The 12,046-nt window shown below is 43.2% G+C and overlaps 1 protein-coding gene and 1 long non-coding RNA gene across 2 annotated transcripts in view; one reads left to right on the top strand and one right to left on the bottom strand.

The window, feature by feature from the left end:
• LOC108541331 (uncharacterized) overlaps positions 1-11,424 on the bottom strand; it is a 20,758-nt gene extending 9,334 nt beyond the window's left edge. The window contains exons 1-3 of the long non-coding RNA XR_001888936.1: positions 11,376-11,424; positions 9,408-9,506; positions 7,397-7,454 (exon numbers count right to left, since the gene is read on the bottom strand). This is a non-coding gene — a long non-coding RNA (uncharacterized LOC108541331). The remainder of the gene's footprint in view (positions 1-7,396; positions 7,455-9,407; positions 9,507-11,375) is intronic.
• Positions 11,425-11,451: 27 nt separating this feature from the next.
• The window catches only part of OSBP (oxysterol binding protein), a 44,019-nt gene continuing 43,424 nt past the window's right edge, over positions 11,452-12,046 (top strand). The window contains exon 1 of the mRNA XM_017890813.1: positions 11,452-12,044. Within this exon, the coding sequence (XP_017746302.1) occupies positions 11,887-12,044 (158 nt within the window). The 5' untranslated portion in view covers positions 11,452-11,886. The remainder of the gene's footprint in view (positions 12,045-12,046) is intronic.

Raw genomic sequence — 12,046 nt, forward strand, 5'->3', positions numbered from 1 at the left:
AAAAAAAAAAAAAAAAAAAAAAAAAAAAAAAAAGGCAAAGTGACTGAGAGAATAATTTTTTTTAAACATAGATTTAGCAACAAGCAAACAACAAATACCCGAATTAAAAATGGGCAAAGGACGTGAACAGATACTTCTCAAAAGAAGACAGAAAAATGGCCAAAAAACATGAAAAAATGCTCATCATCACTAATCATCAGAGAAATGCAAATCAAAACCACAATGAGGTACCATCTCAAACCAGTCAAAATGACTATTATTTAAAAGTGAAAAAAAATAACAGATGCTGGCGAGGCTGTGGAATGCTTATACACCCTGCTGGTGGGAATGCAAATTAGTTCAGCCACTGTGGACTGCAGTTTGGAGATTTCTCAAAGAACTTAAAATGGAATTACCATCTGACCCAGCAATTCCATTACTGGGCATATACCCAAAGGAATATAAATCATTCTACCAAAATGATACATGCACACATATGTTCATCTCAGCACTATTCACAATAGCAAAGGCATGGAATCAACCTAGGTCCCCATCAACAATGGTGGATTGGATAAATAAAATGTGGTGCATATACACCATGGAATACTACACAGCCATAAAAAAGAGCAATATGATATCCTTTGCAGGAACATGGATGCAGCTAGAGGCCACTGTCCTAAGTCAGTTAATGCAGAAACAGAAAACCAAATACTGCATGCTCTCACTTATAAGTGGGAGCTAAACAATGAGTATACATGGGCATAAAATTGGAACAATAGACACTGGGGGCTTCCAAAAGTGGGGGGAGGGGTGGACATGGGCTGAAAAACTATTGGATACTATGCTCACTACCTGGGTGACAGGATCGTCTATACCCCAGACCTCAAAATCACATAATACACCTGTAAAAAACCTGCACATCTGAATCCAAAATGAAAGTTGGAAAAAAATACATTTAAGACAACAGTTACTTTTGGAAGTGTTTAGGGGAGTGGTATTGGGATAGGATGTAGAAAACTGGTCATTTTGTATTTCTTATGCTGAGTGGTGCATTGAGCAGTATTGGTTTGACTATTGTGCTTTGTCACTTTCACGTATCATATGTATCCTGTGTATGTTATGGGCTAAATTGTGTCCACCCCCAAAACTCTTATGTTGAAGTCCTAATCCCCATACCTCAGAATGTCACTTTATTTGAAAACAGGTTCTTTAAAGAGTTAATTAAGTTAAAATGTAATAGGCTTGTGTTTGAAGGAAGGAAGAAAAGAAGGGAGAGAGAACATGTACATGTGTCCAAGATTGCAGTGAGTGGCAGACAAAGAAAACCTGATTACAATCATTTTCCATCATTTCTCTGTCCCACAAAGAATAAGGAGACATGTTGTGTGTGACTTCCAAAAATTCTCCCTAAGGGGAAGGCACTACACTTTTGTCCTCTTTCCTTCCCTCTTCTTGCTGCTTAGAATGCAGATGTAATGACTGAAGCTCTAGCAGCCACCCTGGGGCAAAAGGTAATAACAGAAACAACATACAATGGGGAGAAAGAAGTCTGTGTCTGGCCGGGCAAGGTGGCTCAGGCCTATGGTCCCAGCACTTTGGGAGGCCAAAGCAGGTGGATCACTGGAGCCCAGGAGTTCAGGACAAGCCTGGGCAACATAGCAAGACCCCATCTCTACTAAAAAAAAAAAAAAAAAAAAAAAACAGCCATGAGACTGAGGTGGGAGGATCCCTTGAGACTGGGAGGTCAAGGCTGCAGTGAGCCAAGATTGAACCACTGCACTCCAGCCTGAGTGACAGAGTGAGACCCTGGCTCAAAAAAAAAAAAGAGTCTATGTCTCTGAAGACTTCATTTGAGTCACCATTCCAACCTTGAGCTTCTTATCCTGGGATTTCTTTCCTGTGTGAGAATAAACTATTATGGGTTTAAACCAATGTGAATTGGACCTCTGTTACTTCCAAATAAACCTAATCCCAATTATTATGAAGGACTTTTTCAATCATTTGGTAGAGGTTGAGCATCTCTAATCTGAAAATCTGAAATCCAAAATACTCCAAAATCTGAAACTTTTTGAGTGCTGACATGATGCTCAAAAGAAATGCTCGTTGGAGCATTTCAGGTTTAGAATTTTCAGATTTGGGATGCTGAACCAGTAAGCACTTATATATAATGGAAATATTCCAAAATCCAAAACATAAAAATCAGAAATCTGAAATTCTTCTGGTCCCAAGCATTTCGGATAAGGGCTATTCAACCTGTATTAGAGTTCATTAAGTGTAATCAGACAAAATTTTTTTGAATTTAATTTAGTTTTATTTTATTTGCTTTATTTTGAGATGGGATCTCACTTTGCCACCCAGGCTGGAGTGCAGTGGCGCAATCTCAGCTCACTGCACCCTCCACTTCCCGGGTTTAAGCCATCCTCTCACCTCAGCCTCCCAAGTATCTGAGACCATAGGCACGTGCCACCATGCTTGGCTAATTTTTTTTTTTTTTTGAAATGGAGTCTCGCTCTGTTGGCTAGGCTAGAGTACAATGGCGCGATCTCAGCTCACTGCAACCTCCACCTTCCAGGTTCAAGCAATTCCCCTCCCTCAGCCTCCTGAGTAGCTGGGATTACAGGCACCCGCCACTGTGCCCAGCTAATTTTATATTTTAGTAGAGATGGGGTTTCACCATGTTGGCCAGGTTGGTCTTGAACTCCTGACCTCAGGTGATGTGCCTGCCTCAGTCTCCCAAAGTGCTGGATTTACAAAGGTGAGACACTGTGCCCACCCTTGAATTTTAAGTTATTACAAATTCTAGGGAATTCTAGAAGCTCTAGCAGCCACCTTAGGGCAAAAGGTAATAACAGAAACAATATACAAAGGAGGAGAAAGAAGTCTATGTCTGGCCAGGCATGGTGGCTCAGGCCTGTGGTCCTAGCACTTTGGGAGCCTGCATTCTCTCTGTGAAGTGCAAAGCATGATTATCAGTTGTGAAACAGAAGGGTTTCTGTGACATTTGGTTTAATTTTGATGACAGAAAATATAATACATCTCGACTCCTAACTTATTTGAATTGTTTTGTTTGTTTTGAGACGAGGTCTCACTCTGTCGCCCAGGCTGGAGTGCAGTGGCATGATCTCAGCTCACTGCTGCCTCCATCTCCCAGGCTCCAGAGAGCCTCCCCCAGCCTCCTCCTGAGTAGCTGGGACCACAGGCGTGAGCTACCACACCTGGTTAATGTTTTGTATCTTTGGTATAGATGGGGTTTCACCATGTTGCCCAGGCTGAGCTCAAGTGATCTGCCTACCTCAGCCTCCCAAAATTCTGGGATTACAGGCATGAGACATTGCACCCAGCACCTCAAATTACTGTTGTTTTAAAAACGATTCCAAGGCACACATAATATTAAGGACTACAGCCCTATTCATATCTGTGTTTGAGTGTTAGCTTCACCTTTGCAAGTTACTTTATTCATGAATCTTAGTTTCTCTCCCTGTAAAAGGGGAGATAGAACAAGTGGGATTATGACAAAAAATTGATATTTGTGAAAGTGCTTAACACTCAATAAAAGCTGCCATGCCTTCATTATATTAATCCATTTTTACTTCACATAAAGTCCCAGTATTTCCGGGTTTTTCTATGGTACGTCTAATGCCCTCAATAAAGACATGTGGGTCCCCTTAGGGTTAGTTACATTGTGCTACAAAGATAGTCTTGCATAATTAGTAATTACAGACAGCATTTATGATTTACCATATGCCAGACACATTTCATGTATTTTTATTTAATCCTTTCCCAAAACCTTGAGAAACAGATGCTGTTAGTATGGTCATAAGGAAACTGATAAGAGGTTAAGTAAACAGTCCAAGATTGCATCCCTTAGTCAAAACAGGATTTGAAGTGAGGTGGTCAAGATCAGTGGTACGTCTATATAATGCAAATACATAGAGGAAACTTAAATGCATACTACTAAGTGAAAGAAGCCAATTTTATTTTATTTTATTTTATTTTATTTATTTTTTAAAATGGAGTCTCGCTGTGTCTCCCAGGCTGGAGTGCAGTGGCACGATCTTGGCTCACTGCAACCTCTCCTTCCCAGGTTCAAGCGATTCTCCTGCCTCAGCCTCCTGAGTAGCTGGGACTACAGGCATGCGCCACCACGCCCAGCTAATTTTTGTATTTTCAGTAGAGATGGGGTTTCACCACGTTGGCCAGGATGGTCTCAATCTCTTCACCTTGTGATCAGCCTGCCTCAGCCTCCCAAAGTGCTGGGATTACAGGCATGAGCCACTGCACCCGGCAAGAAGCCAATTTTTAAAAGGTTTCTTTTCAAACTACAGTCAGCCCTCCATATCTGTGGGTTCTGCATTCATGAATTCAACCAAGGATCAAAAATATTCTCCCAAAAAGAGACACTTGTGCCTGTACTGAACATGTACAGACTTTTTTCCTGTCATTACTCCCTAAACAATATAGGATAACAACTATTTACATAGCATTTACCTTGTATTGGGTATTAGAAGTAATCTAGAGATAATTTGAAGTATAAGAGAAGATGTGTATAGGTTATATGCAAATACTATACTATTTTGTATAACAGATTTGACCATCTGTGGATTTTGGTATTTGCAGAGAATCTTGGAACCAATTCCCCATGGATACTGAAGGACAACTGTATGTGTGTGATTCAAACTATATGACATTCTGGAAAAGGCATAACTATGAAGACAGTAGAAAGATCACTGGTTGCCAAGAGTTAAGGAAAAAGGAGGAATGAAGAAGTGGAGCAGAGAGGTTTTTTCGGACAATAAAACTAATCTGTATGATATTATAATCCTGGATAAATGTCATTATACATTGTCAAAATCCATAGAACACTAGGCCGGGCGCGGTGGCTCAAGCCTGTAATCCCAGCACTTTGGGAGGCCGAGACGGGCGGATCACGAGGTCAGGCGATCGAGACCATCCTGGCTAACACGGTGAAACCCCGTCTCTACTAAAAAATACAAAAAACTAGCCGGGCGAGGTGGCGGGCGCCTGTAGTCCCAGCTACTTGGGAGGCTGAGGCAGGAGAATGGCGTAAACCCAGAAGGCGGGGCTTGCAGTGAGCTGAGATCCGGCCACTGCACTCCAGCCTGGGCGGCAGAGTGAGACTCCGTCTCAAAAAAAAAAAAAAAAAAAATCCATAGAACATACAATGCCAAATAAACACTAATATAAACTATAGGTTTGGGGTGGATAATGATGTGTCAGTGTAGATTCATCAATTTTTTTTTGTTTTTTTGAGACGGAGTCTCGCTCTGCCGCCCAGGCTGGAGTGCAATGGCCGGATCTCAGCTCACTGCAAGCTCCGCCCCCCGGGTTTACGCCATTCTCCTGCCTCAGCCTCCCGAGTAGCTGGGACTACAGGCGCCCGCCACCTCGCCCGGCTAGTTTTTTGTATTTTTTAGTAGAGACGGGGTTTCACCGTGTTAGCCAGGATGGTCTCGATCTCCTGACCTCGTGATCCGCCCGTCTCGGCCTCCCAAAGTGCTGGGATTACAGGCTTGAGCCACCGCGCCCGGCCAGATTCATCAATTTTAACAGTTATACCACTCTGGACGTTGACAGTAGGAGAGGCTGTGCATGGAATTTTGTAATTTCAGCTCCATTTTGCTGTGAATCTAAAACTGCTCTAAGAAAACATAGTCTATGTAAAAAAAATCAGGAAAGCAAAAATGTCCAATATATTGGAGTCTGGCAGGTAACCCAGTATGGACTGAAAAGAGTTATAAGAAGTGGGACAGGAAAGCAAGATTAGGACCTGGTAGGGAAGGGCCTTAGATGGCAAAGTGAGCTATCAGGACTTTATCCTATAGACCAGAGGGGGTCATTGAGGATTACGGAGCAAGAAACTCAGTTAAGAACAGACTATTTTAAGAAAATCCTGACTGGCCGTGGTGGCTCACGCCTGTAATGCCAGCACTTTGGGAGGCTGAGGCAGGCAAATCGCTTGAGCTCAGGAATGCAAGATCAGCCTGGGCAACATGGCAAAAACCTGTCTCTACAAAAAATACAAAAATTAGCACAGCGTGGTGGCATGCACTTGTGGTCCCAGCTACCTGGAAGGCTGAGGCACAAGAATCACTTGAACCAAGGAGGCAGAGGTGGCAGTGAGTCAAGATTGTGCCACTGCACTCCAGCCTGGGTGACAGAGAGAGACCCTGTACCAAAAAAAAAAAAAAGAAAGAAAGAAAGATCCCTTTGGCAGTTGTGAGGAGAATTCTGGAAGATAGACTAAAGGCAAATAGACGAGTTTAAAAGTGAGAAGAATGCACAAGAATCTAGGCCAGTAAAGAAAGGGGTGCTTAAAAGATCATCCAGTTTTTTGTTACTGACTGGACATAGGGATGAGAACAATGACTTCATGAGAAAAATAAAACACCAATTTTTAAAATTTGTAATTATTTCACACATTAAGCATTAACTGAATCACTATCATGTGCCCGGTCCTATCAGTTGTATCTCCAAATATATCTGGAATGTATCCACTTCTCTCCATCCCTGTTTCCACCACATTCAACCAAGTCATCAATATTTCTCTTCTAAAAGATGGTAGAAGGCCAGGCATGGTGGCTCAGGTCCATAATCCCAGCATTTTGGGAGGCCGAGGCGGGCGGATCACGTGAGGTCAGGAGTTCCAGACCAGCCTGGCCAACATAGTGAAACTCCTTCTCTACTAAAAATACGAAAAAATTAGCCGGGCATGCTGGCGGGTGCCGGTAATCCCAGTTACTTGGGAGGCTGAGGCAGAAGAATCGCTTGAACCTGGGAGGTGGAGGTTGCAGTGAGCTGAGATGGCGCCACTGCACTCCAGCCCGGGCAATAGTGCAAGACTCCATTTCAAAAAAAAAGATGGTAGAAGTTTCCTAATTGCTGTCCCTCTCCACTCTTGTGACTCCACACATCAGCCAGTGATCATTTTAAACAAGAATTGAGGCCAGGTATGGGGGCTCCACTCCCAACACTGTGAGGCTGAGGTGGGAGGATCACTTGAGGCCAGGAGTTTGAGACCAGCCTGGGTAACACAGCAAGACCCTGTCTCTACAAAAAATAAAAATTATCTAGGCAAAGTGGTGCATGCCTGTATCCCTAGCTATCTGGGAGGCTGAGGCAGGAGAACTGCTTAAGCCCAGGAGTCCGAGGTTGCAGTGAACTATAATTACACCATTGTACTCTAGCCTAGATGACAGAGCAAGGCCCTGTCAAGAAAAAAGACAGAAAGAAAGAAAAGAAGAGAGAGAAAGAAACAAAGACACAAAGAATGAATGAATTGGGGTCACTTGCCCTAATCCCTTCGATTGCTTCCTGTTGCAATGAGAATAAAACTTGAACTCCTTATGAGGTCTTACAGCCCTTCGGGGTCTTCACTTTCCATGCCTTATGTACCCACCTCAGTTACTGCCTGTCTTTTCTTCCTCAGGCCTTCACAGGAAAATGACTGATTTTAGCTACGGAGGAAAAAAAAAGAAAAGAAAGACTGATTTATTTCCTTTGCTTACTCCTCCCCAGTTCCCAGATGGCAGCTTAAACAGTTTATCCCTTTTTGAAACAGGTTACACCTGTTGTCCTCCATATTACTGTGCATATGTGTATAATTACTGTACATATTTTTTCACTACAAATACTGTGTATATCCCCAAGATCCTTTATGTTTCACGAGGAGCCAGAGCCTATTTGTACATTCACTAGTTTGTCCCTAAGACTTGGCTCAGGCCTGAAGACATATAATAGATACTTGATAAATATTTGTTAAATAGATGAATATGTTAGGTTGTGTGCTGTCACAGGGGAAACAAAGATGAAATAGATACAGGTTATACATTAGAGAAATTGACCCTCTAGTAGGGGACATATGATTGAAACATAGATAATTATAAGGGAAGACAATTAACATCACAGGAAACTCTGCAATTCCTGAGGAAGGGGCATTACTTCTAGCCAGGAAAATCGAGGAAATTCTGTGGAGGGAGTTCACTGGGCATTTAATGGAGGGAAAGCACACACAAAGGCATCAGTTTGAGAAAGTGTAGGGTGAATGTAGAAAGACGTGTGGATCAATTTAACTGGACTGCACAGTACACCAGTACAAAAGAGAGAGGCCAGGTGTGAAGCATATATACTTACCACATAGATTTAACAATTAACATTTTGCCATATTTGCTTGATTGATAGGTAGGGAGGGCGGTAGACAGACAGGCAGATAGATGTGTGTGTATGCATTTCAAAGCCACCACTGGGTGGCTCACATCTGTAATCCCAGCACTTTCAAAGGCCAAGGCAGGCAGATCACCTGAGGTCAGGAGTTCGAGACCAGCCTGGCCAATATGGTGAACCCCTGTCTCTACAAAAAATATAAAAATTAGCTGGACATGGCGGTGCATGCCTGTAATCCCAGCTACTCTGGAGGCTGAGGCAGGATAATCACTTGAGATTGTGCCACTGTACTCCAGCCTAGGTGACAGAGTGAGATTCTATCTAAAAAAAAAAAGAACTGGAAAGGAGAGGTGACATCAGATTGTCATGGGTCTCATTTGCCAGGCCAAGAATTCTGCCAGGCCAGAATTCAGGGCAAGAATTCTGGTCTGTATTCTGGAGGCAGTGTTAGGTAACAACAGTTGGTCAAACTAGCCTTTCAAAACCTTTTTTAAAATTATTATTCCAAATATACAATAAAAGTAGAAATAATAGTACAGTAAACACCTATATACTTACCATATAGATTTAACAATTAACATTTTGCTATATTTGCTAGATAGGTAGGAAGGGAAGTAGACAGACAGACAGATAGATGTGTGTGTATGCATTTTAAAGTATATATCTTTCCTTGGCTGTGTGTGTGTGTGTGTGTGTGTGTGTGTGTGTGAAAGAGAGAGAGAGATAGGGCCTCACTCTGTCACCTAGGCTGGAGTGCAGTGGCACACTGTAGCCTCGACCTCCTGGGCTCAATCAATCCTCCCACCTTGGTCTCCCAAGTAGCTGGAACTACAGGAAAAGGCCACCATGCCCAGCTAATTTTTTTGTTTTGTTTTGCTTTTGTTTTTGGTAGACAGAGGTTTAACTATGTTGCCCAGACTGGTCTCTTATCTTTCTTTTTTGCTGAACCATTTCAAAGAGAGTTACAGATATCATAACTCTTCACTCCTATGTTTCTCCAAGTTGTAAAGATGTTTTCCCCATATCCAGCATACCATTATTACAATGAACAAATGTAATAACTAACAACATCTAATACGAGTCCATTTTGAAATTTCCCCAATTGTCTCAAAATGTCTAAAAGTCTGCTTTTCAGAACCAGAATCCAATTAAGCATTTGATTGTATCTTTTACGTTTTTTTAAAATTTAGAACAATCACCCATGACGATTTTTATGACATTGATTTTCCTTGATCTTCATGTCTTACCTTCTATAAAACAGTTGTTTGTAGAATGCTTCACGTTCTTGATTTATCTGATTATCTCCTTGGGGTTATGGTTCAACTGGTTCCTCCAGCCCTGGTAAACTGGAGTTTAGATCCAAAGCCTTGATAAGATTCACTTTCAGTATTTTTGGCAAGAAAACACCATTAAGTGATGCTGTATATTTCATGCTGCAGCACACTGGGAACCTCATAAAAATGTTGGTTGTCCAAGGGTTACTGATACTAAATTGGATAACTGGGTTAAGGTGGGGACTGCCAGATCTCCCCGTTGTAAAAGTATGTTTCTCCTTTGTGATGGCAAGTAACCTGTGAGATGTGTTTGGCAACACAACTCACATGTTTGTAGCTATCTACAGTTTATCAAACACATTCAAATGCACTTAATCACAACAGCATCCCTGTGAGGTTTTATTCCTGTTTAACAGAAGTGAAAACTGAGACTTGGAGTGCTTAAATAAGTTTCTCAAAGGCATAGACCCAGTAAGTAGCAAAAGCAGGACTCAAGCCTAAATGGATTAACTCTAGCTTGATTAAAAAAAAAAAAATCCCAAATAGCCTACATCTAACAGCAGATTTTATTTTGCTCTACACATTCAGGGAAATTCACTAGTAATGAGCTATAGAAATGATCCCTGATAGTAAAATTGCAGATTTTAGGGAGTATTCTCTCTCCAGAATTCAATAAATACTTCTCTTCTTTTGAAACCATTTTCTAAAAAAGGATACTTTAATTTATTGACACTGGGAAGTACATTGGCAAAGAAAGTCAATTTCTTTTACAGTATCTAATAGCTATTTCTATTGCCTGTTCAAACTAGCAAAATGTAACAGATGCCAGATTCCCCAAAGTACAGCGCTTTGGGCTACATTTGCAACAAGAGCTTACATCTAAATGTTACATTAGTTACTGAATTTGTAATCTTCACAAATGTGTGAATAGTCAGTTGATCAAAAATAACAATATCCTGCTACAAGAGAAGGCATAGCAGAAAATGTTCCCAACACAAAGACAATGTTTGAGATGATGGATATCCCAATTACACCGATTTGATAATTGTACGTGGAATACATGTATCAAAATAACAGATGTATCCCTGAAAATATGTACAACTATATCAGTTTAAACATACAAAAAATAATTTTCTGTCCAAAGTTAAATATGTACAACTACGATGTATCAGTTTAAAGATACAAAAAAAGTAATAATTTTCTGTCCAAAGTTAAGCATTACATGGCACCTATGATGCTAAGACCAAGGGCCTTTAGGTCTGGAAGAGACACATAAAGTCAGGTCCTCGCGAATCTACTTCTGAAGGGGACAGAATTAGTATAGGCATACGACAGTCTAGAATCAAGACACAAGGGGTGTGGAGCGATAAAGAGCAAACAGGGAAGGGAACTAGGGGGACCATGGATCCAGGAAGCGGCTGGAGAAGCCACTTCTGGGCAGCCCTGTAATCTGGGTGTCCAGCGGCGAGTTAGAAAGGGGTCCTTCAAGGGAGCCTCAGGCGGGGGCTGACTGCCGAGAGTTACTCTGTCCGCCAGGTTCTTCCTAACAAGAAGCTACAAAGGTCTTAATTCAGAAAACGGGAACACGACAACACATCCATGTCAAAAGAACGCTATTAAGAGGCCGAGTCACTTTCATCTCCCACCAACTTCCCAAAGGCTGAAAGCAGGCGGACACGCCCCCAAGCGCTCTTCTGGGATTTCGTTGGTTGCCCTGGCCTGCCCCTCTCTCATTAGGTATCTCTCATTGGTCAGCAATGCCGCTTTCACGCCAATTCTCAGAACCAATCATCTCCAACTATTGCCTCGCCTCTCCACCACGTGAGTGGCATAGGTGCTAACCAATAAAAAAAGAAAATGAGGATGTAAAGACAAGACTCCTTCCCTTTTTCCTCAACTCGTTCAGTAAATGGTAGAAAATGTGGAGCAGCTGATACCAACCACCAATCCATAAGGGCGGAAAAGGATGATGAGAAGAGTGATGGGAGGGGGTGACGTGGCAGTGACAAGAGCATAAACTGAAATGAGTGGCGGAAACACCAGCCAATCGGCAATCAGATTGGCCGGGCACCCCGCATTCCCCCGTCCTCCCTCAGCGCTGGAAACTTCAGGAAAGCACCAATGAACTTCGTCATAGGTCTGATTGGCCTTTATCTGAACCAATCGACGGTGGGCCAGGAAGACGCGTCCCACCCCAAGCTCTCACTGGGCGCTGTAGAATGACAGGCCCGAAAGAAATGCCAATGTCCGCAGGGTCTTCCTCAAGTGACACTCAGCGGCACCAATCGACGTCCTTCTTCCCGGCGGTCGAGCCCTCCTCCCCGCGGCTCGCCTGGCGGGGCGGGGACGCTGCGCGGCGGTGGCTGATGCGGTAGCGTTGTGGGGCGCTCCGGGCGGCGACGGCGGCTCTCGTAGGCGGTTCCCGTCCTGTATCTCCAGGCGGCGGCGGCTCATGGCGGCGACGGAGCTGAGAGGAGTGGTGGGGCCAGGCCCGGCAGCCATTGCAGCACTTGGCGGCGGCGGCGCCGGTCCCCCAGTGGTGGGAGGAGGCGGCGGCCGCGGAGACGCGGGGCCAGGCTCCGGGGCCGCGTCAGGGACAGTGGTCGCGGCGG

Source organism: Rhinopithecus bieti, unplaced genomic scaffold (assembly GCF_001698545.2).
Source record: "Rhinopithecus bieti isolate Rb0 unplaced genomic scaffold, ASM169854v2 scaffold_19722, whole genome shotgun sequence".
Lineage (NCBI taxonomy): Eukaryota > Metazoa > Chordata > Mammalia > Primates > Cercopithecidae > Rhinopithecus > Rhinopithecus bieti.